This window comes from Panthera onca, chromosome A2 (genome assembly GCF_046562875.1).
Source record: "Panthera onca isolate mPanOnc1 chromosome A2, mPanOnc1 haplotype 2, whole genome shotgun sequence".
Taxonomy (NCBI): Eukaryota; Metazoa; Chordata; class Mammalia; order Carnivora; family Felidae; genus Panthera; species Panthera onca.
In genome coordinates this window covers 12908386-12931469 of record NC_138340.1, presented here as the reverse complement: position 1 = coordinate 12931469, position 23084 = coordinate 12908386, and the positions used below count along the sequence as shown (strand labels likewise).

General features: G+C 53.7%; 1 protein-coding gene across 6 annotated transcripts in view; it reads right to left on the bottom strand.

The window, feature by feature from the left end:
- The window catches only part of MYO9B (myosin IXB), a 90625-nt gene that overhangs the window by 24339 nt on the left and 43202 nt on the right, over nucleotides 1–23084 (bottom strand). For 4 of the 6 annotated variants that reach the window (XM_081792007.1, XM_078443213.2, XM_081792003.1 and 1 more), the window contains exons 3-14: nucleotides 18463–18557; nucleotides 12685–12747; nucleotides 12171–12270; nucleotides 11807–11907; nucleotides 10035–10164; nucleotides 9074–9163; nucleotides 7178–7294; nucleotides 6700–6834; nucleotides 5156–5277; nucleotides 2610–2751; nucleotides 2103–2307; nucleotides 1196–1277 (exon numbers count right to left, since the gene is read on the bottom strand). In XM_081792007.1, coding sequence (XP_081648133.1) covers nucleotides 1196–1277; nucleotides 2103–2307; nucleotides 2610–2751; nucleotides 5156–5277; nucleotides 6700–6834; nucleotides 7178–7294; nucleotides 9074–9163; nucleotides 10035–10164; nucleotides 11807–11907; nucleotides 12171–12270; nucleotides 12685–12747; nucleotides 18463–18557 — 1382 coding nt within the window. The remainder of the gene's footprint in view (nucleotides 1–1195; nucleotides 1278–2102; nucleotides 2308–2609; nucleotides 2752–5155; nucleotides 5278–6699; nucleotides 6835–7177; nucleotides 7295–9073; nucleotides 9164–10034; nucleotides 10165–11806; nucleotides 11908–12170; nucleotides 12271–12684; nucleotides 12748–18462; nucleotides 18558–23084) is intronic. The other 2 variants (XM_078443215.2, XM_081792008.1) reach the window with 1 other exon arrangement.

Below are 23084 nucleotides of genomic sequence, written 5' to 3'. Positions count from 1 at the left end.
TTCTCCTTACTTCTTGCTTTCATAGAAAGCAATGATGTGTCCTCAAAAGCGTTAATATCGAATCTGTGTAAACTAAACACATTCCTGGAGTGGGGACCCGCAGCCTAGGGGCCAGGCCCTGGGGAGACTGGCGTCACTTCAGCGGATGTGGGTCGGGGGCCACGTTCGGTCTTTGTGGTGGGGGGAAAACACACAAGCAAATAAAGAGAGGTGTTCGTTTTTCTCTTGCCCCCTTTTGGGTGAAAAAGCGGATTTAAAAATGTACCTCGTAAAATCAGGAAAAGGACACGCTGTGCTTTCAGACAAATGACTTAGGGTCACTTGCCTCGGTAGCTAGTTCCACCTCCAACGCGTACGTTGTTATGAATCTCTTGAAGAGGTTTTTGTTGTGAAGGGCTCAAACATAAAACGATCTTTTCAAGTTTCAATATTTACTGGCCTGCTCCTTGGGTATTTGTGAGTGTTGAGAAAGAGGTTGGGAACTTGGCTGCCGCAGGGCCTTTGCATGTGCCGCCCGCACCTGCCAGCACACCCTGCCTGCCTCGTCTGGCTCAACTGGTCCCTTCTCAGTGCAGCCTGCCTGGCTCTCTCAAGACACCAGAAGTGTCCCTCCCCTGGCTTTGTCATTGCCTTGGATGTCTGTCCAGTATGGCCTATTTTTTTTTTTTTGTAACCCCACCTTCCTGAGAGTACACGCTGCTCACTTCTACATTCAGTACAAACTGGGGTATGTGGGAGGCCCGTGGCCACAAAATACCCTCATCGTCTTGCGTGCAATGACGCATACTGTGTTTCTGATGGCACATGAAGTAACTCGGCATATCTCTTTCAGGACACCCCGGCCAGCCTAGGGCAGGATGTGCTCTTCAATCAAGCCTGTTGCTCGGTGCAACCAGCAGCTTCTCGGCCCCACCCGCCAATGGCCATGACCGGCCGTGAAAAGAATCCTTTGTAAAGTGAGCCGTGCAACATCTCCCGAAAGCAGCTGATGCATGGAGGCCCGTCTTTCTGTGTGCAGAAGAGCGGCAACCAGATGCCATTTGTTTCTGGGTCCTTTTTGATTCACGTGGCTGTTGAGTTCCTTATCCAGGTCAACCCCAACCTGGGTTCAGGGTGTAGGGTTTCTGGCATTGTTTGAAACAATGACTGCCACCACATACTAGCTTTGGTTTGGACAAATCAAGGTCTCGCTCACCGGTACAGTTTTTCCGACGGGGTGCCGGGTCCTCTCTGCTGCTCTCCCAGGTGACTGTGGGTGCCCGGGCTGCCCAGACCTGCTGGGGACACAGAGCAGAGGGAGTTGGAGGCGGGGGTTGCCTGGGGACTTGAAGGCCTTTGTCTTTTTCACAAAGGCTTTGATCCCGACTTAACTCATTAAAAAACAAACAAACAAAAAAACCCCCCAAAACACGGGTGCCGGGCTGACTCAGTCAGTCGGGTGTGCAACTCTTGATCGTGGGGTTCTGAGTTTGAGCCCCACGCTGGGTGTGGTGATTACTTAAAAATAAAATCTTAAAAAAAAAACCCCAAAACAGAAGTAGTCCCTCAAATTTGGGCAGAGCAGGGAACTATGAAGTGTTTGATTCCCCCCCCCTCAAACAGCACTATTTAGTCCCTTTCTAAAAAAAATGTTTTTTACTTGTTTTTGAGAGGGTGCAAGCCAGAGAGGGGAAGGGAGGGAGGGGAATAGACAGCAATGAGCCCGACGCGGGGCTCGAACTCACAGACCACGAGATCGTGGCCCGAGCCGAAGTTGGACGCTCAACCGACTGAGCCACCCAGGGGCCCCTATTCCTACTTCTCATAAAGGCTCGATCCTCTCGATCCTCCTTCTAATCAAGGCCCTCTGTCAAATGGAACCCCGTGGCTGGGATCTGGGGCCGAGCTCCCTGGGGGGGCCACTCAGCTGTTCTGGGCCTTGGGTCGTCCCTACAGAAGAACAGGAACGTGACTTCCTGCCTTGAGAGGATGGTGGGAATGAATTACACACCCTGGTGCGGAATTTCTGTTTGGGACGATCAGAGCTCCGGAGCAACGACACGGTGAACGTGCCAAAAGACTGAGGGTCCCCCTCTCGCCGGCGACACGTGGGCCCCTCCTACCTGCGGCCTTCTCCGCCCTCTCGGCCCGCAGGCGCCCGGCCTCCCGGAGCACGGCCATGGCCCGGATGGCGGCCCGGAGCACAGCCCAGCGGAACACGGCCACGGGGTCCATGCCGATGAGCTCCCGCACGTAGGAGCTGTCGCTGCCCCGCAGGAGGGCCACGATGTCCGGCCGCATGTAGTCCATGTTCTTTTCCCGGAAGTCCTGGTGGGGGAAGGAGGTGGGTGGTCACTCGCCTGTGACCGCCAAGGTCCTGGGGGCCTGGTGGGGCGGGGCCCATCTCCACAACACACAGGCGGGTCCTGTCCCCAGGGCCTTTGATGGGAAGAGCCAGGGATTTGGGGCTGGGTCTGAGGGTCCTGGACCCTCGCTCCGCACAATCTGATCAAGGGGATGGACCGAGCAGACGCCAGGAGGTAAGGGGCCTCCAGGGCATCCCCCTGTCCCTGTCCCGCCTCCCCGGCAGAGAAGGACCGGAGTGGTCACGGCAACGGACAGACGCGTACCTTGATCTGGTATTTCACTTTCCCCGCAAAGTGCTGAATGATGAACGCCGGCTCCATGACGGGGGTGCCAAGGAAGTACCTGTTGTCTTCATGCTGCTGTTTGAACTTGGCCAGCAGCGTCTGGCTCGTGGCATGGGGAAAGCTGGGAGGAGGATTGGGAGCTTTTAGTTGCAGGAATAGCGGCGATCGCCGGCTCTGCATCTCTCACGGGCCCTCTGTGGGTGAGGCCAGGGCCCTGGTGGCCCACGGGAACACTCGGCGCAGGCAAGACTGGGACGCGGGCCTCACCGCGGGCGGCTCCCAGGCATAATCCCAGGATGGGACTTCTGGTCTCAGATCTGTCTGTACCTGGATGCTGTGTTGTGGAGGGGGTCTTGCCCGCGCTCCCCTGTCATAGGGAGGGGCTGGGAGATGAGGGTGCCGCAGGGAGGGTGCAGGGAGGGCAGGATGAGGGACGTGTTGTAGCTGGCTATTTCTGCCCCCCAGGAAGGAAATGCTGCAGCTGGCTTTGGCCCACCCTGCCGCTGCCCAGCCGCATCGCAAACGCAGGCTGAACAACGTGCCTGACTCCCAATGCCGGACTCCACGACTTAATGAGGGCGGGGTGGCGGAGGGAGAGGGTCTACGGCTATGAAGCACACGGTTTCCAGGGCCGGTGAAAGGGTATGGAGTGAGGAACCTGCTCACCCAGGTGAAAAAACAAAAATACCAGTTTTGGGGTGCCTGGGTGGCTTAGTCGGCTAAGTGTCCGACTTCAGCTCAGGTCATGATCTCGTGGTCCGTGAGTTCGAGCCCCGCGTCGGGCTCTGCGCTGACGGCTGGGAGCCTGGGGCCTGCTTGGGATTCTGTGTCTCCCTCTCCCTCTCTCTCTGCCCCTCCCCTGCTCACACTCTGTCTCTCGCAGAAATAAACATTAAAAATTAAAAAAAAAAAAAAATACCGGTTTCCTGTGCTATTTTAGAAAATCCCAATCAATGCAAAAAAAAAAAAAAACAAAAAAAAAAAAACCACGATGAACAAAAACAGCAAGATTTTAAACAAAGACAGATCGGACCCTGCTCAGCCCAGTCCTGCCTCACATCCAGATCCAGCTCTGGGTTTCCCGGGAGTGACGATTTAGCCCTTCCTAGCACCCTGCCTTTTCTTTCATCCAAACATTCTCTCCCTGGACCCCAGTTATGAATGGAGGTGTCTGTCCCCTGTCCCAGATGGGGACTTGGTCTGAGGCAGGAGGTGAGCCTGATTCAACCCAGCCCTGCAGGGGCTTCAGAAGCAGACAAGTGGTTGATAAGAAGTTGGTGACAGAAAGATGTGTCCGCATCCTGACCCTTGGAGCCTGGGAAAGTGACTTTATTCAGAAACAGGGTCTTTATGAATATAATTAGTAATTCAGATGAGGTCTTTAGGGTGGTGGATTGGAACATTTATTTATTTAAAAGTTTATTTATGGGGCATCTGGGTGGCTCAGTCGGTTAAGCCTCTGACTTGGGCTCAGGTCACGATCTCACGGTTCGTGAGTTCAAGCCCGCGTTGGGCTCTGTGCTGACAGCTTGGAGCCTGGAGCCTGCTTCGGGTTCTGTGTCTCTGTCCCTCTCGCTCTCTGCCCCTCATCTGCTTACAATCTGTCTCTCTCTCAAAAATAAACATTAAAAAAATAGTTTATTTATTTATTTTGGGAGAGAAAGAGTAAAAGTGGGGGAGGAGCGAAAAGAGAGGGAGAGAGAATCCCAAGCCGGTCCTGCGCTGTCGAGTGCAGAGTAAGAGAGTCGGGGCTCAAACTCACAACCCAAAACCAAGAGTCAGATGCTCCACCGAGCCCCTGGAATCTTTCTAAGACGAGGAGACGAGACAAAGACAGAAGAGAGGGTGCCGTGACCGCAGAGGCAGAGATCGGGGTGATGCGGCCGCGAGCCAAGGAATGCCTGGGGCCCCCGGAAGCTGGGAGAGGTGAGGAAGGATCCTCCCCTAGAAGGTCTGGAAGGAGCACAGCCCTGCCGCCACCTTGATTTTGGCCCACTGATGCTGATTTTGCACTTCTGGCCTCCGGGACTGGGAGAGAGTATGTTTCTGCTGTTTCAAGCTGCCTGCGCTTTGTGGTCATTACAGGAGCTGCAGGAAGCGAATTCGGTGAGTGAATTTTGGGGACTCCAGCTAGGTGACCAAGCGAGAGGCACTTTACAAACAAAGTTTCCAGCATTCACTGTGTCCCGTGGACGAGGGGGTGCCAGGCTTAGCGGTAAATCCAGCATCTGGGCCCCGGATACCACGCACTGCCGTTTGTGAGGATGCATCACCCCGGAGCCCAGTTTCTAGACTCGGGCCCCAGGTCCCTTTCTTAAGAACTCCCAGGTGCGGGTGTGTTTCAGAGTTCGGCCACTGCACGTGTTAACATTTCTGTGATGATTGCTACGTGCATGGATAGGTCAGGATTTGTGGTTAAGTGAGTCGGACGAACTCAGAAGTTCTCGGGGACGGTGTGGACTCAGGGTGAGGCTCCAGGGGCTCGGGAACCAGCTCTGTGCGGGCACCGGGCCGTGGACACTTACTTGCTCTCTTCGTCCAGCAGATAGAAGAGCCCGGTGGGTTTCTTGCTGATCAGATGGATGCAGCCGACGTTATCCGTATAGTCAATGTTGTGCCATGAGATCCCTTCGCTCTGGTATTCCTCCTGCGGGGTTCGGCGGTTAGCTGAGAATGTCACTATCTCATGGCTACGTGCGTGTTTACATAGTACACGTTGTATATACACACACTTATGTATGCGTGTACCTATTTACACATACACATGTAAATAACACAATACACGTTAAGACAGCAATGGAGATCTATTAGTTATTGCAAAAGCACTAGTAACAGAAAACAAGAATGCACGTGTTTAAACATCCATCACATAAGATGATTAAGACTGCACTTAAAACGTCCCAGGGGGGTCAGTGAACTTTCTCTGTAAAGGGCCGTGGTAACATGTTAAGCTTTATGAGCTAGACAGGGTCGGTCACGATTCTGCTGTTACAATGTCAAAGAGGCCACAGGTGATACGTAGCCAAGTGGGTGTGGCCAGGTGCCAATAAAGGTTTATTTACAACAACTGGCCGTGGGGCCGGATTCGACCTGTGAGTTACCATTTGCTGGCCTCTGCTGTGGAACTGCAATGTCCAATAATGCGAGTGACCTACGTTAACTTCAAATTTTCTTATAATCACAGTTAAAAACGTAAGGGGAGCCTGGGTGGCTCAGTCGGTTAAGTGTCCGACTTCAGCTCAGGTCATGATCTCACAGTTTGTGGGTTTGAGCCCCGCTTTGGGCTCTGGGCTGACAGCTCAGGGCCTGGAGGGCCTGCTTCGGATTCTGTGTCTCCCGCTCTCTGCCCCTTCCTTGCTCTCCGTCTCTCTCTCTCAAAAATAAATAAACATTAAAAAAAATAAAATAAAAAAAATGTAAAAAGAAACTGGTGAAGTTAACTTTAATAATACACTTCATTTAGACCCAATATATCCAAACTACGATCCTGTCCACGTGTAAGCAATGTAAAAGATATTGATGAGGCGTTTTGTGTTGATAATCTTTTTCTTCCACACTACGTGTGTGCAATTGGCAGTGTTTCACTCTTGCCACACGCCTCAATTTGGACCAGTCACATTTCGAGTGCTCAACAGCCAGAAAGAAAGTGTAACAGTAAAATCAGCTAGATATTTATGTAAACCCATCATTTCTCCCCCCTGCCAGAATCATCCGTGTAAAGGATACTACGTGGGTAAAGACGGCTGAGTGTTTGGTAGGGAAGAGACAGGTAAGCCAGACTGACAATATTCTTGACCAAAGCAGATCCTTCCAGGGCCACTGCACTGCTCTCCCATTGAATGGATTTTCGCATCTGAGCCGAGGGATGGTGCAAAATTGCCCCATAGACAAAAATATCCCCAAGGTCTGCCTCATCCAAGGCTGGGCAGGATTTTCCCACACTTTCTCTTTTGCAGAGAAAAATCCCAGGGCTGGTTCCTCCACAAACTGGGCCCCGAGGGAGATCCCGGCTCTGGCTCCTTCTGTCCCCGCCTTGGGCTGCACAGGCAACAAGACGGCCTTTCCTTACCTGTTCCAGTTTGAAAATGTGCTGGTTGAAATAATACTGAAGCTGCTCGTTGGCATAGTTGATGCAGAACTGTTCAAAGCTGTTCCTCTCGAAGTCTTCAAATCCGAATATGTCGAGGACCCCGATGGACAAGCACTGGGAAGACAGAGAAAACGGTTATTACTGGTGCATCCTCCCGTGAAGCGCCCTGTTTGGCTGCGAGGGCTCTGTGCTCGGCCGGACGCTCTGCTGTCGCTGCCTCGGAATCCGTAACATGCGCACAAGGGGCCCCGTGTGATCGTGGTGCACTGGGCCCTCTGGACTGCACCCCATCGGGTTCCTTGGACCTGCCCCTCGGAGAAACCCGCCTCTCACCCGATACCACCCAGAGCCGCCTCGGTTCCCGACATCGCAGGCCATCTGCCGAGGCTGTGCGACACTGAGCACGCGGCCTTCCCCGGCCCTGCCTGGCGGAGCAGGCAGGGGTGGGGGCTCTCACCGAGACACATTCTTCCATGTCTTTCTTGTTGAGGAGGGCGTGGTTGATCCGCAGCACGATCCAGTCGAACAGGGCGCTGTACAGGGACTTGGCCATGGAGTCGCGGGCAGTGATGGCCTGTGGGCACGAAGCAGAGAGTATCGTACCTTGATGAGGTGGGCCCCGGGCCGCACCACGCGGAAGTCTGCACTAGCTGGAAAATCCAGGATGTGGCAATAAACGCCCAACTCTTCAGACACGCCTCCTGTCACTTTACACACCTCAGTCAGCGTGGACTCCCCGAGGCGAGGCGTGAACTATGAAGCCGGAAGCCTAAGGTTTAGCAAAGGCTGTCTCTCCAGCAGCCTGGGGACTAAGGATGTAACACAGGCTCAGGGAGGGCGCCCGGCCTGCCCGTGGGGACAACCAGCCAAGAGGCCGAGCTGGGCTTAAAGCCAGGTCCCCTGCGGTTCTGGGAGCATCATGGGGATGCCATCGTGTGCATAAAAACAGTAATGCCTTTTAAATTAAAAAAAAAAAAGGGGCACCCGGGTGGCTCCGTCGGTTGAGCGTCGGACTTCGGCTCAGGTCATGATCTCACAGTTCGTGAGTTCGAGCCCCGCGTCGGGCTCTGTGCTGACAGCTCGGAGCCTGGAGCCTGCTTCGGATTCTGTGTCTCCCTCTCTCTCTGCCCCATCCCCAGTCATGCTCTGTCTCTCTCTGTCTTAAAAATAAGTAAAACATTAAAAAAAAAAAAAAAAAGGTTTATTGAGGTCTAATTTGCATACGAGAAATAAGAAATTCCTTCTCTGTATGTACTCACATCTAAGTTGCGACAGATGTACCTGGCTGCAATCAAGATGTACAACACATGGCTTTCCTGGGTGGTTGTGGAAATGGGGCCACGAGGCCCACGCCTGGCACCTTGCCCTTGGCGTTGAGCCCCTAAGGGCTAGCGGCGCCGCTGGGGTCTCGGGTGTCCTGTAGCAACTTTCACATAACATCGCAGGGTACCTTTGCCCGTGGGGGCTCAGAATGTCCACGGTGCCTGTTTAAGATGCCCACGCGGCCTCCACCACCAACTAAAAATCCCCCCAGTGGCTAGGTACTTTCCTGCGGCCATCCAAGCGGCAGGTCCCATCGCTCTTGACATGTAAAAATGCAAGAAAAACACATTGCCGGGAAGATATCTTGGCTGGGGCAAAGGCCAGAGAGAGAGGTGCCTTATCAAGATTTAGGGACCCACGTAATGGTTGTAAAAGTCATGCTCTAGCCTGAGGGGGGGGGTCAACTATCTTAAATGCTGGCTAGAAGGTCAGCAGTTTCCGATAGGAGGGCCAGACGGTCTCTGTGTTGTGATGGCCCGTGCAGTAGGAAAGCAGCACCGAAACAAATGGGTGCGGCTGTGTGCCCCTGAAACTTTATTTACAAAAGCAGGCGGTGGGCTGGATTTGGCCTGCGGGCTGCAGGTGGCCATCCTCTGCTAGTGAAAACCAGCATGGGAACACCAAGACAAACACGTGCTTCAGATTGTGTGTCTCCCTCTCTCTCTGCCCCTCCTGTGGTCATGCTCTCTCTCACTCTCTCTTTCAAAAATAAATAAAAACATTCAAAAAAATTTTAGAGAGAGAGAAGGAGAGCATGTGTGCAAGCAGGGGGGAGGGGCAGAGGGAGGGAGAGAGAGAGGGAGAATCTCAAGCAGGCTCCATTGTCAGCGCGAAGGCTGATGCGGGGCTCGATCCCAAGACCCCAGGACCGTAACTTGAGCTGAAGTCAAGAGGCAGATGCTCAACCAACGGAGCCACCCAGGCGCCTCCTCCTCTGCCACTTTAAACATCGGAAAAAGACTATCCAGGCCCCCACCCTAAGTCATGGTTTGGGGCCTGGTGCCCCGTGAGAGCCCAGGGTGGCGCTCACCTCGCTGAGACTGTAGGGAAGGATGAGTTTGTCATTGGCCGTCACGGTTTTTCTTTTGGTCAGAACCTCCACCAGGATTTCTCGCTTCACCTGTTTCGAAGTCCAGGAGGGAGAGAAAGGGACGGGGGATAGAGGGCTTGTTGGGCAGGTCCTCCTGTCACCGAGGAAGGTGAGAGAAGGACCCCCAGCAGCTGTACTGAAAGTGTGCCTACGCCCACCCTGTGCTGTGTGCTATGCTCGCTGGGTTTCAGAACCGTTACACCCACAGGCTCGATGGCCCTGGGAGTATGGTCACACGGGCCCAGGTGTCACTGGCCCGTGTGCAGCCTGCCAACCTGCATTTATAGATGTCGCTGGAAGGCGTGGGCTCCTGGCCTGTTCCCTCCTGACCACCAAGCCCCCTCCACCAGCTAGAGGCGGGGGGGGGGGGGGGGGGGGTTGAGTGCCGGTGGGTAAGGGACTGGCAGGTCCAATGAGAAAACGACCTTGCTGATCAAAGTATGGCTTTAAGGGCCTTTCACAAGAGGGGCTGAGGGGGGAGGTAGCCATGCCCAGGAGGCAGTCCTTTAAAAATAAAGAAGGGATGCCCTTGAGGGCATTACGCTGAGTGAAATAAATCACACAGAGCAAAATGAGTACCGTATGATCTCACTTGTATGTGGAATCTAAAAAAAAAACAAAAACACACACCAGAAAACCCCCCCAAACTGTAATGATGTGTGGTGACAGATGTTAACGAGACTTATTGTGGTAATCATTTTGCAATACATACAAATAGCGGATCATTATGTTGCAACCTGAAAGTAACGCGATGTTGGAGGGCAATTATACTTTGCTTAAAGAGAGAGAGAGAAAAACAGAAACGAGGAAGAGGCTTTGTACAGATGGCAGGGAGGAAGCAGGCGGACAAGCCCTGGCTCACAGAAGCGCAGCCACCGCGGCCGAGCCCAGCAAGCAGTACCTTCAGGAGCTGTGACAGCGTGTCCAGCACCTCGGGGGGCCCGACCTCCAGACCTTCGTCTCGGCCCGTGGCTCTCTTCTTGTACGTGACATTGCCCAGGTACAGGATGGCAGAGAGGACGGAAAAAATCCTGGGGGAGCAAAGGAGCCTGGGTTGGGGACGTTTCCAGAGTCATAAGACGACAGAAGCTTCCAGCCAATTGGGCTGAATTCGTAAAACCAGCCAGGTCCGGTCAGAACATACGAAGTTTAAAAAAAACAAAACACGTCCAATCTCATGGTCAGGGACCCTTTGTGGAACGTACGTGACTTTGGAGGCAGATGGCACACCTCCCCCCCCTCCCCCCCGTGGGGGGGGGGGTTGGTTACAAACTTTTTGTATGGAGGCCTAACATGCATGAAAAAAAAAAATTCCAAAAACTACGTCACCATGCATAAAGAAGAGGCAAAGAAAGCAAACAACTCTCAAGCGCAGAGCTTGACGAACTGTCGCAAAATATACGCAGCCCTGTAACTAGCACTCACAGCAAGAAACAGAACATTCCAGGCACTGGAACCCACCCCAGGCCCTGCAGAGGAACTGCTGTCCTCGTAGCGAACGCTGTCCGTGAACTGGATGTCACGGACATGACGTGAACGGAACGGACGTTCCGTCCGTGAACGGATATGTACTTGTATCCGGCCTGTCACTGGAACACTGTGGTGCGTGGGGGGGGGAGGGGAAGGGGGGGACAACGCACGTTACCGCGTATAGATCTGGCTTGTACATTCTTAGCATCTCAGCCTTGGCACTGCTGATGTGCGCGACCAAATCATTCTTGGCTGCAGAGGGCTGTCCCCTGCACCGCGGGGTGCCTCTGCCTACAAGATGCTGGTACAGCATTGTCCCTCCTCCCCCACCCCTACACAGTGCGATAACCAAAAATGTCTCCAGACACGGCGCCCCGGGAGAAGACCACTGCTGTGTGTGGAGTCCGGAGGTCCGCAATCTACGGTCCGTTATCGTCCGGCCTCTGAGCTATGAATGGTTAAGTTTTTAAGAGTATGGTTAAGAAACTAAACACAACACAGAGAAGAACGTGTAACAGGGACCGTCTGGCCCTCAAAATGGAAAATTTTACTATCTGACCCTTGACGGAAAGTTTGCCAACCCCTGCACCACATATAGCTGTTTATTTATTTAATCTCCTGCTGGTGGGCATTTGTGTGTGTGTGTGTGTGTGTGTGTGTGTGTGTGTGGCGGGGGGGGGGGGAGTTCAATCTTTTTGGCTGTTAATAACGAGGCTGTCGTGTGCGTGTCTTTGAGTACACGTGCGCATTTAGTTGTGCACACACAGCTCTGGTAGGGCCTGCAAACCCTTTTCCAAAGTGGCTGGCCTGACGTGTGCCCTTCCAGAAGCGTGCAAGTGCTCCCGCTGGGTGTACTGGCCATCGGGCAGGTGTGGAGAAGGCCCCCGTGTGGCTTCCAAAAACAATCAAAAAAAATTTTTAATTGTGGTAAAAATACACAGCAGGGAACATTCAGGACCTTAACCACGTTTAAGCGTTAAGCACATCTGCGTTGTTGGGAGAAAGCCCCGTGGTCTTGTGTCTCCCAACGACTAATGACGAGCGAGCCCCTCTCCTCCTGTGCTCATCATCGCCAGGCAGCCCTCCTTAGTGCCTTAGTTCCTGCTGGGCCATCAGTCAGCTCTCAGGAAGTGCCCGGTAAGGTGGGGGGGGGGGGGGGGTGTCCGCGCAGGAGAAGGTGGGCCGGCCGGCCTGCCCACTTACTGCTTCTTGGTGGCAGGGAGGAAGCCCACCATCTCCATGGCCTGCTTGAGTCTTTCAAAGTCATGCTTCAGGTCTTCTCCATCTTCGATCTTCAAGTTATGCTGGAAAACAGTCAGTGGCACGCTGGGTATTTCTGGGCCGGTGAGGGTGGCGTGCAAGAAGGATTTTGGCTGGAACCGAGGGGGCAGGGCTCGGGACACGGGGGATGAATGGGCCCCTTTATGCCGCCTCCCTCTGGGCCGCCTCGGAGTCTGCTCGGAGGCCCAGCGAGGCCCAGGCAGACAGCCTCTGACCGCCCGGTGGCGCGTAAACAGCCCGTGGGGAACAGAGGCAGCGTTTGTGGCCAGGGCTCGGGGCTGTTTACCTGGTTGAGGTAGAAATAATCTTCAGGCTGCTTGAGCTGAAATTCTTGACGCTCTTCCTCGCTGACCCCAAGTAACAAGTAATAAAACACGTGGTAGTTCCTGTGGGTCCGAATGGGGAGGAAAAATGCGTTTTGGGGGGCCAAGCAGCAGTTACGCTTCAAGCCGCTACTAATACCGTTTATGGGGAGGAGGGCGCCTCGAATACGTACAAATTTGAGACAATACGTCGATTCCTGTTACGTCTTGAGAAGAAAATGAAGCTGTGAGCTTTGCCAGTGACTACGTTTCTGGGGCTGGGGGGCAGGGGCGTTACTCTGGGGAAAAGCCCGGAGGACGCACAAAAATAAGGGCAAAAGGTGGCTTTCAGGAGGTAGGAGTGCAAAGCTCGCGGCCACAGAGCAGCTCACTCCAGGGGGACGGGCCGCTGCCTCCCATGGGGCCAAGCCACCTGCTTCTCTCCTTTGTGCGGGAAGAAGGCAGATACGGCGGGTCACTGAGAAAATTTCCTCTTACCTCTCGTCCTTCTCTTGAGAGACGAGGCGAGACTTTTCCAGCAGGTATTTTTCCACCACAGCCCTGTCGTTAAAAGGAAAAAAAAAAAAAAAAATGAAGGGAGAAAATGTTACCTTTTGATACACTTTTCTGGAAGGAACGGGTGTCGTCTGTTACACCATCAGGATGCCAGCTGTGGACTAACTTCCTTTGACCCAAGGTAAACCACGGGCACCTAAATCACCTCTAGAAATACGATCAGCCTACGGGCGCCTGGATGGCTCAGGTGTCTGACTCTTGTCAGGTCGTGATCCCAGGGTTGTGGGGTCGAGCCCCTCGTTGGGCTCTGCACTGAGCGTGGAGCCTGCTTGGGATTCTCTCTCTCTCCGCCCCTTTCTTCCTTGTGTGTGCACACATGCGTGTGCTCTCTCTTAAACATTAAAAAAAGAGAGATTCTCTCTCCGCCCCTCCCCTCCGAAAAAAAAAAAAAAATCTAACTATAAGATGATAACAGGTTCGTTTTCTACTTTTTCTACAGCTTTATTACCGATACAGACTGCGCGTGCTTCAACCGGGTTATTTTTGACTGGATCCTTCCATAATCTACACATTTTCTTTCGAGAGCTTTACCAGCGGTCCCTGATGTACGACAAGCTAAAAGCGTGTGAACTGGTGACTGGTGGTGACACCTGTGTGCCCGCCACCATGACCAAGTTTCCTGGGCCTTGGTCATCCCTCCCTGCCTCCCACCCCACCCCGAAACAGCCACCGATCGGCTCCGCTATAGATTAGTTTGCATTTTCTAGAATCTGAAAGAAATACGAGCACTTGGTCTATATACTGTGTCTGCCTTGTCACCTCAGCCCAATGATTCTAGGATTCAGCCACATGGGGGCACGTACCAGAACTCCATTCCTTCTTATGGCTGGACCCGCCACATTGCGTCAGCCTGTTCATCAGCCGAGGGACCTTTGAATGTTTGCTGTGTGGCCCTAGGGCAGGGGCCAGGGACCTCTGCTGCCATACTCTGAATGCTGACAGCAGTAATGGCAAATTTTCCTTCAGCATCTTTCTTTTCTGTTAGTTTATTTACTTATTTTGAGGAGACAGAGAAAGCGCAGGCGTGAGTGGGGGGAGAGGCAGAGAGAGAGAGGAGAGAGAGAATTCCAAGCAGGCTCTGAGCTGTCAGCGAAAAGCCTGATGTGGGGCTCGAACTCATGAACCGTGAGATCGTGACCTGAGCCGAAGTCAGACGCTCAAATGACTGAGCCACCCACAAACCCCAGCGTCTACTACTTTCTAAGCACTGGTTTGCAAGGATTAGGTGCCCTGAATCCTTCCGCCCTGGGGGCGGGCACTGTGGCTTCCACTGATAGATGAGGTACTAAAAACTGAAGAGGCCACATGTTGCCTGGGACTCCACAGGAGGGAAGTGGCCTGGCGGGGACCCAAGCCTGCATTGGCCCTGCTCCCTGCACACTCTCTGGGGCCAGAGGGGCTGGTCTTTCACGGGTTCCACCATCACCACGGGTGGGAGCTGGAGGGCTATGCAGGCAACCCTTGTTTGAGCCTCTTGTGTTTTTAATTTTCTTTTTTTTTTAATGTTTTATTTATTTATTTTTTTTTAAAAGAGAAACAGAGATAGAGCATGAGCAGCGGAAGGGCAGAGAGAGAAGGAGACACAGAATCGGAAGCAGGCTCCAGGGTCCGAGCTGTCGGCACAGAGCCTGACGCGGGGCTTGAACTCACGAATTGTGAGATCATGACCGGAGCTGAAGTCCGATGCTCAACCGACTGAGACACCTAGGAACCCCGGAGCCCACTGTGTTTTACAGGAGAGGCAGCTGGTGGCCGAGGGGTGGCAGGGTGGTGGTGGTGGGGGGGGGGGGGCAGCACCGGGCCTCTGATCCAGGGCTTTCTGGAGGCCACCTGCCTCTCTCTTCAGGACAACAGTCTTCTGTCTGCAGCCTTGCCTGGGACACATGCACACAAAACATGCACGGGTGGGGTTCCACGGGCTCAGCCTGTATCCTCTCTTCTTTCAAGCCCATGTTTTTTCTATTTCTTGCCCCAGCTAGTAACTATTTTAGTTATCGGCGGTTTGTTCTCCTGGGGAGGGAGGCTGCATCTGGTTCTAGAATCAGACTCCTGTTTGAATCTACCCCTGTGGCCAATTCCCTGTGCTGTGTCAGCGTAAGGAGAGGACAGTGACCCTTCACTGGCACTGAGTTGTCATTTGACGATGACAGCCCCTTCCCTTTCCTGATCATTTTTGAGGCCCCAGGCCCCTATGGCGGGTTTGTAGGGGGCCAGCGATCCCCCGACACGGAGCCACTGAACCCACAGGAAGACGAGGCCTTGCAGATTGGGGAACTGGAAGAAGCCTTGGACTGTCCCTGACCCTTAGCCTCCATAGGAAATGGCACTGAGAAGTGTCACCTCCCCAAAAGCAGAACCGGGTCTGGGCCTGCTCTTCTCCAGCTGGCCACGGCCACTCCCCGGACAGGAAGTGCACCTCCTCCTTGGAGCGTGGGCAGGCCATGGTCATGGGCCGAGGTGGGACTTCCTCTCCTGAATCTGAGGCCACACATATGACTTTCAGAAGTTGGTCTCTAAGATCCTGCCACCGAGGCCTCTGGCCCTGAGCTTGACGGGAGGCTGTGGCAGGAAGAACAGGCTGTACCAGTTAGCGGAGGGCCAGCCCTTGCTGGCGTACTGGGTCGAGAACGGTGGCCCCCAGAAGCAATGTCCACTTGGACCCTGTGAATGTCACCTTATTTGGAGAAAGGGTCTTTGGAGATGCAATTAAGGGAAGGATCTGGAGATATGATCATCCTCCATGATCAGGGTGAACCCTGAATCCAAGGACAAATGTCCTGAAAGGTAGAAGAGAATCACCGAGAGACACAGAGGAGAAGGCCACGTGATGCCACGTGGAAGCAGAGATTGGGGTAATGTGGCCACAAGCCAAGGCAGGCCTGGGGTCACCAGAAGCTGCAAGAGGGGCATGAAGAACCCTCTCCCTTGGCCTCCGGAGGGAGCGCTGTCCTGCCTACGTCTTGATTTCTGTATCTTCAGGGCTGGGAGACAACAGACTCCTGTTTTTCGGAGCCCCCGGTTCGTGGCACTTTGTTAAGGCGGCCCCAGGACACCAAACACAGGCCACACAGAGGAGTGAGCTGGGAGTCCGGGACCCAGGAAAACATGAGGCAGCCTTCTGGCGTCTCTGGTCCCCTGACGGAGCCCCCAGGACTGCAGGCAAGGTATAATTCTGGGCATCTCTGGCTGGTCAGTTGCCCTGCAACGTGGGTGGGTGGCGGTGCCCGTGGAGGGGCCCAGCAGTGCTGGGCGGGGGGACCACTGGATGGTCTGTGGGGGGGGGGCTGAGGAGCCAGAAGAGAAGTGTCATTACTGGGGGGTCCCTCACCCATACCACCGCCCCCTGGAGCCAGTGGGAAAAAGGAAAGAAGCCAGAGGCTGAAGGACTCGGGAAAACAACATTCCTGCTTGTGTCTTGAAAACGAACTGGCATTTGAAACGATCATCAGTCAGGTTAGAGGGACAGAAGAACCTATATAGTTTGGACGCCATTCCCGGGCCCTGCCACTTGAGGACTTCTCCATTCCCGAAATGCCGGAGCCTTCTCTAGGCCTCTAGTCCTGCTGCTTAGCTCTCCCCACATCGAACATTTGGGGCTTCTCACCCCGCTGCTCAGAGCATCACCTGGAACGGGTGTAAATTTGCCGCCACTGTAGACCCTCACATCAGTATGTGGAAGCAGAGGGGCGCCTGGGGGGCTCAGTCGGTTGAGCGTCCGACTTTGGCTCAGGGCATGATCTTGAGGTTGACGAGTTCGAGCCCCGCGTCAGGCTCCGTGCTGACGGCTCGGAGTCTGGAGCCTGCTTCGGATTCTGTGTCTCCCTCTCTCTCTGTCCCTCCCCCGCTCATGTTCTGTCTCTCTCTGTCTCAAAAATAAATAAACATTAAAAAAAATTTAAAAAAAAAGAATGTGGAAGCAGGGAGGATCCCTTTGAATAACCTTGGATTGTGCCAAGATGCCTTTTTTTTTTTTTTTTTTTTACTTTGAGAGAGTTTTATTGGCAAGGGCGCCTGTGTGGCTCAGTCAGTGAAGCGTCCAACTTTGGCTCAGGTCATGATCTCACGGTTCGTGAGTTCAAGTCCCACATTGGGCTCTCTGTCAGTGCAGAGCTCACTCGGATCCGCTGTCCGTCCCCCTCTCTCTGCCCCGCCCTTGCTTGCTCTCTCTCTCTCTCTCTCTCTCAAAAATAAAATTTAAAAAAAGAGTTTTATTGGCCCATAAGACCTTTGCATAGTAAAAAATAGCCAAAACACTGTGTAGTATTCAATCACAATTACGTTTTAACCAACTGCAACTACCCAGAATGCTTTTTTTTTTCAGAATATATACTTAAAAAAAATTTTTTTTTAACATTTATTCATTTTTGAGAGACACAGAGAGACAGAGTGTGAGCAGGGGTGGGGCAGAGAGAGAGAGGGAGACACAGAATCTGAAGCAGGCTCCAGGCTCCGAGCTATCAGCACAGAGCCGGAGGCAGGGCACAAACCCATGAACTCTGAGATCATGACATGAGCCTCCCAGGCACCTCCAGAATATATACTTTTTAAACAAGAAATCCTTCAGAATAGAATTCTTAAATGACATGGCTTAAATACTATGACAAGACAGATAATTCCTTATCACGTTAATTCGCTGCACACAACTGCCAGATATTTTCATAAGCATAACTGCTACACAGAGTGTAAATGAGCACGATTTCAACGTTACACATATAGCTCAGGTAACCATGCCTCCAGAACTCACATTTTTGGCACAAAATGCTGGTCTGTTTTAACTTCCACCAGGCAATCAACTTTACAGCCCAGTTACCACCTACCCACTCACCCATCTACCTGATCCATCCATCCATCATGAATCCATCAACCTACGAACTCGGCCACCTATGAATTTATCCATCTAGCAATGAGCCTATCCACCTCCCCACCTCCCCAACCCATGAATCTATCCATCCAAGCATCCATCCATCCATCCATCCATCCATCCATCCAAGCATCCATCCATCCATCCATCCATCCATCCATCCATCCATCCATCACCCATCCAATGAATCCATCCACCCACCCATGAATCTATGCATCTATCCATTCACCCACATACCCAAGAATCTATCCATCTATCCATCTACCCACACACCCATGGATCAATCCATGAATCTATCTCCCCTTCCTCCCTCCCTCCCGTCTAGCCATCTACCCACCCTTGAGTACTTCCCTGGACAACCGCTTCAACTTGCTACCCAGCATTACGTCTTTTCCGTCTTCTCCTGGCTAAAGGGGCACACGTTTGGCAAACTCCGTGGTCCGCATCAGCTTTGCCTGTGATATCTCCAGAGCCACCAAATTCAAAACCTCATCGAGACCAAGACATAGCTTGGCGTGTCCTTGCCAGTTCTTGGCAGACTAGCACCTTCAGGTCATTGTACTTGCTTCTTGGGCACCAGGGCCCATGCTCCATGACCGGGGGACAGAGGTCCCGCCCCTCCTGCACCTACACCTCCCACTTTGACCCACAGTTCAGATCTTCACATCAATGACTTCGGAAAAAAAAAAAAAAATCACATTTGCGTCTCCGTACGATCCACACGTGTCTGCACGGCCGTAGTGTCAACACTGCGCTCCCAGGCTGGCTCTTCCTTACAGGGATGCCCCAGGACCCCAGACCAAGGCTGCTGGTACACAGCTAGATGCCTACCAACTCACCCTCTCACGATGCCACTCTCCAGGTAGTTGACTTGGATGAATTTCCCAAATCGACTGGAATTGTTGTTGTGGGCTGTTTTGGCATTCCCAAAAGCCTGTGAGGAAAACGGAAGCAGGTTTTCAGATCACGAGGATGAAATGTCTACACGCGCCTCGGCCTGCAGCCTCGGAGGTCCCCCTGGGCGCCGTGGACGCTCATTTGGCTGAAGTCACCCGGCAGCCCAAGAACTGGAGAACCCGAAGGTGTGAGGCCCAGGTGGGCTCCACCATACTTAACGCTTTATCTCCGGGTTTGGGTTGGGTGAGGGGGGTGCAAATGTTAAGTCTCGGATGTGAAAAAGGCCAATCAGCGGCATCCTTTTAAAGTTACAATTGTTCATACGGTGAACTCTGGCCCGTGGGCTAAATCCAGTCCGCTGCTTATTTTTGTACTGCCTGTGAGCCAAGAGTGGTTTTTACATTTGTAAATCATTAAAAAAAAAAAAAAAAAACCCAAGAAGAATATTATTTCCTGACACATGAAAATTCTATTCACATTTTCGTGTCTGTAAATGAAGTTTCATTGGTGGATAGCCAGGTCCGCTCATTTATGGATCTTTCACGGCTGCTTCTATACCGTTAACAGCAGAGTAGCCATGAGAGAGACCTGTGGGCCTGCAAAGCTGAAAATATTTACTATTTGGCCCTTTCTGAAAGGAGGTTGCTGGGCCCTGAGCTGAGATGGGCTCTGGGCTCCAGAAGAATATGAGGCTGGGTAGGAGGAAGCAGATGTGGAGACACGTCCCGTCCTGGAGGGGGTTCTGTAATTCTGTGGGATGGCAAGCCAGTTCACGGCAAATTTTTTCGAAGTTTATTTCTTTTGAGAGAGAGAGAGAGAGCAGGCAGACACAGTGGAGGGGGAGGGGGAGAGAGACACAACCCCGAGCAGGCTCCGCACTGTCAGCGCAGAGACCGACTTGGGGCTCGAACTCATGAACCGTCAGCCAAAATCGAGAGTCGGTCACTTAACCGACGGAGCCACCCACGCGCCCTGGCAAGCGTTTTGACTGGAGTAAACCTGGCATAACATAAACTTAACCGTTTTAAAATAAGCAATTCAGTGGCATTTAGTACGTTCCCCGTGTTGTGTAACTGTCACCTCTGTCTCATTCCGGAACATTTCCATCGCCCCAAAAGGAGACCCCATTCCCATTAGAACTCACTTCCCACCCCCCCTCCTACCTCCTCCAGCCCCTGGCAGTCATCAATCTGCTTTCTGCCTCTATGGAATTGCCTGTTCAGGACATTTCACCTAGGTGGGAGCATACATTATGTGGCTTTTTTGTCTGGTGTCCCTCACTCCGCATGATGCCTTTGGGGTTCATTCTCATTGTGGCACGAATCAGGGCTTTATTTCCAATACACAGAGGAAAGTATGAATAGTGCATGGAGTCTGTGACTCAGTGGGGTCCCCCTGGAGCCTCCTAAGGGTCCACCACCCAGATTAAGACAAAGCACACACCCTGCCCAGGTTTTTGGGGTGCCCCCCTTTCCATGAGGTATCCAACAGCCCTAAGGGGTGAACAGGCAGGGGGAACATATGATAAAACCTTGGGGGAACGCAGGGCAGGGAAGGAGAAGGTGCTGGGGGGGGTGTTCCCTGTTTTCAGGGAGAAAGACACTGGCAGAGGTGGGGGCCATGGGGCTGGGCAGATGAGGAGAGAAAGGCAGAACTGGTCATGGAGAATGGCGCTCAGCTGTCCAAGCCCTTGTGTCTCCAGGCGCCAAAGAAGAGGTGACATGGGGTGGGGTGATGCCCCACTCAGACACAGAAAGGGAAGCCTGGTGGCCACAAGGAGGGTGTCAGGCCAACAATGTTCCAGTTCGAGAAGGCTGAGCTGTGTGGAAGGCTGGGAAGGCGTGAGGGCAGCGGGAAGGAAGTGGTAAGGCCACTGTCAAGGTCTGCAGGGGTTTGGGGGATGAGTGTAGGTGTGTGAGGGTCCGGTGGGCCAGGGGGATGAGGGTAGGGCAGGGAGAGGTGGAGAGGCTCGCAGGGGACTCAGGGACCGGGAGACGTGCCCACACGGAGAGCAAGCAAGATTTCCTTAAAGGCTTCATTCTGCAGAGAAATGGATGTAGCAGATCCCCAATCAGATCTTCTGGTGTCGCGATGTGAAGGCCCCACGAAGAAGCGTCTGCCGGGACACTTCCTTTGAGAAAGGCTCCAATCAGCAGAGCCCGGAACCAGGACAGCGGCACCGGGTTGTCAGGTGCCTGGCAGATGGGGATCACAGGACAAGCAACTTCCTGCCCCACTGCCCCAGGGGCTCCAGACCCCAAGAATGGGCCCTGCTGAAAGACCTGAGGCCAAGTCACCCAGCAGGAGAGGAACGATGAAGGAGGTGCCCCAGGGAGGCAACCTGGCCCAGTACTGGAAATGGGGGCTCTGCTCGGGGCAGGGGTGGCGGCTGGGCACTTTCGGGGTTGAGGGGGGGCTCCCCACAGCCTCATGGAGGCAGAACCCAGTTTGAGGAGGCACTTTCCCAAGTCAGCGGCCACAGGGGCCCCTTCTTGTCTTCACAAATGCTTCCTTAGGACGTGCCCATTGGCCGGGTTTTGAAAGTCTTCGAAGAGCTGAGTTAAACACACGGGCTCTTCAGCCAGTGGGAACGACCAGGTGCTGACGTGTGACTGAGCTGCCGGCCCAGTGGCTGGGTGACAACAGCCTGGGGCCAGGTCTGGGACTGCCTGCTCTCCCAAGTGTCTGTGGAACCCAGCGCAGGGTCCCCAGCCTCGGCACTGCTCATCCTCGGGGCTGGATCCTTCTCAGCGGTGGGACCGTCCGTGTGCTGTTGGGTCCTGAGCAGCGTCCTTGGCCTCCACCTGCCAGAGGCCAGCAGCATCGGTGACAACCAAAAATGTCCCCAGAGCTGGCTGAACTGTTGGGTAGCCCTGCTATATACAGAGGGAGGTACGACGGGTCTGCAAGGCTGGGTGGTCGAGGGCTCTGCGGGCCCTTCATCCCGTCCTGAGGGTCCCCACGTGCACTGCAGGCCTGTGGAGTCCTGTGAGGAAGCAAACTGTCTTTCTAGGTTGAATCCCTCGCTCCCCCCAAGTTCGGCCTTGGAATCGTGTTTTGTTTGTTTGTTTGTTTGGAATAAAGCCTGTAGACTCCGCAAGTTCTGCTCTGGGAATCAGCGGGCAGTGGGTCCGCTGCCTCCCTTCATCCCTTACGAGACCCCGCGGGGTGGCATCGGAGCGGAGGACGGGCCAGGGCCCTCCCCCTGCGCCAAACGAAAATAAACTCGGTGAGCAAGCCCTCCTGCCTAACTACGAGCAGATGGGGAAGCGACGCCCGAGCCCGTGTGGGCTCCTTCCCTGGGGGACCAGGCCTCTTTCTGTGCTGCGGCCCCTGTAGTCGGGGCCCCGCTACAGAAGCTCACCAACAATGTGCACGCACAGCCCAAGAGCCCACAGCCGTCCCCCTTTTGAACTCGGGACAAGTCTCTGTGGGATTTCTAAGGAAACAGGGCTGGCGTCCTGGGGACCGCAAGAGGGAAAGTCTTCGGGATGTGAGGGCCCACCAGCCCCGTGCAGCCCAGGCTTTGGTGTGGGGGTGGGGGGGTGGGCAGTGACCTCATGTGTCTGGTATGTGGTCTCAGAACACTGCGACTTTTCAAAGCCAGTCTAAAAATATCCGGTTGCTGCTATTATACGTCCGAGGAGGAGGAAATGCCGGCCTGGCGCGCGCGGCCAGGGGAACTAACTATTATGTAGCTGCTCTGGGGGCTGGACCGGTGCACGCACGGGCTCAGAGCGCAAGACGGCACAAGGGAGGACGGGTGTGCACGGTGGTCATGTGGGGCCCGGGGTGGATGGGGGGCGGGGAGGAAGCTGGATCAGGGTGCCAGCAATGATGCGATGTGATCTGGCATGGGGGCTGCGGAGGCCACATGCTAATGCTGCCTTCCCACCAGGCCAGAAAACCCACAGCGCTGGCAAAATGCTATGGGAGAACAGGCCTCTCCTTTCCTGGACACATTTTCCACCCCCCTCCTTATATAACATAAAAGTACACATCTCTAATACAAGTTGCACACTTTGGGAAGAAAAAAAAAAAATGGAAGGAATCCTGATAGAAAAAGAAACCCATTAAGAGACGACTCTGTAGGGGCGCCTGGGTGGCTCGGTTGGTTAAGCGTCTGACTTCGGCTCATGTCATGATCTCACGGTCCGTGGGTTCATGCCCTGCGTCGGGCTCTGTGCTGACAGCTCGGAGCCTGGAGCCTGTTTCCGATTCTGGGTCTCCCTCTCTCTGTGACCCTCCCCCATTCATGCTCTGTCTCTCTCTGTCTCAAAAATAAATAAACGTTAAAAAAAAAAAAAAATTAAAAAAAAAAAGAGAGACGACTCTGTAATTTAAAATTCTCCAGGCACGGTTTTTAGGTCACACTAACAAAGGAGCAGCACCCCCGCCCTCCTTCTGATGGGGCAGATGACACCTGTGCCTACGGGGGGGCACGGTGTGCCCACCAGGCGCCCCCCCCCCCCCCCCCCGCCAAGGATGCCAAGAGTTGGAGGCCATCTGATTTTCTTCCAACTGTCCTGATCTTTGAGGTTCCTCTTTTGGGAAATTCAAAAAG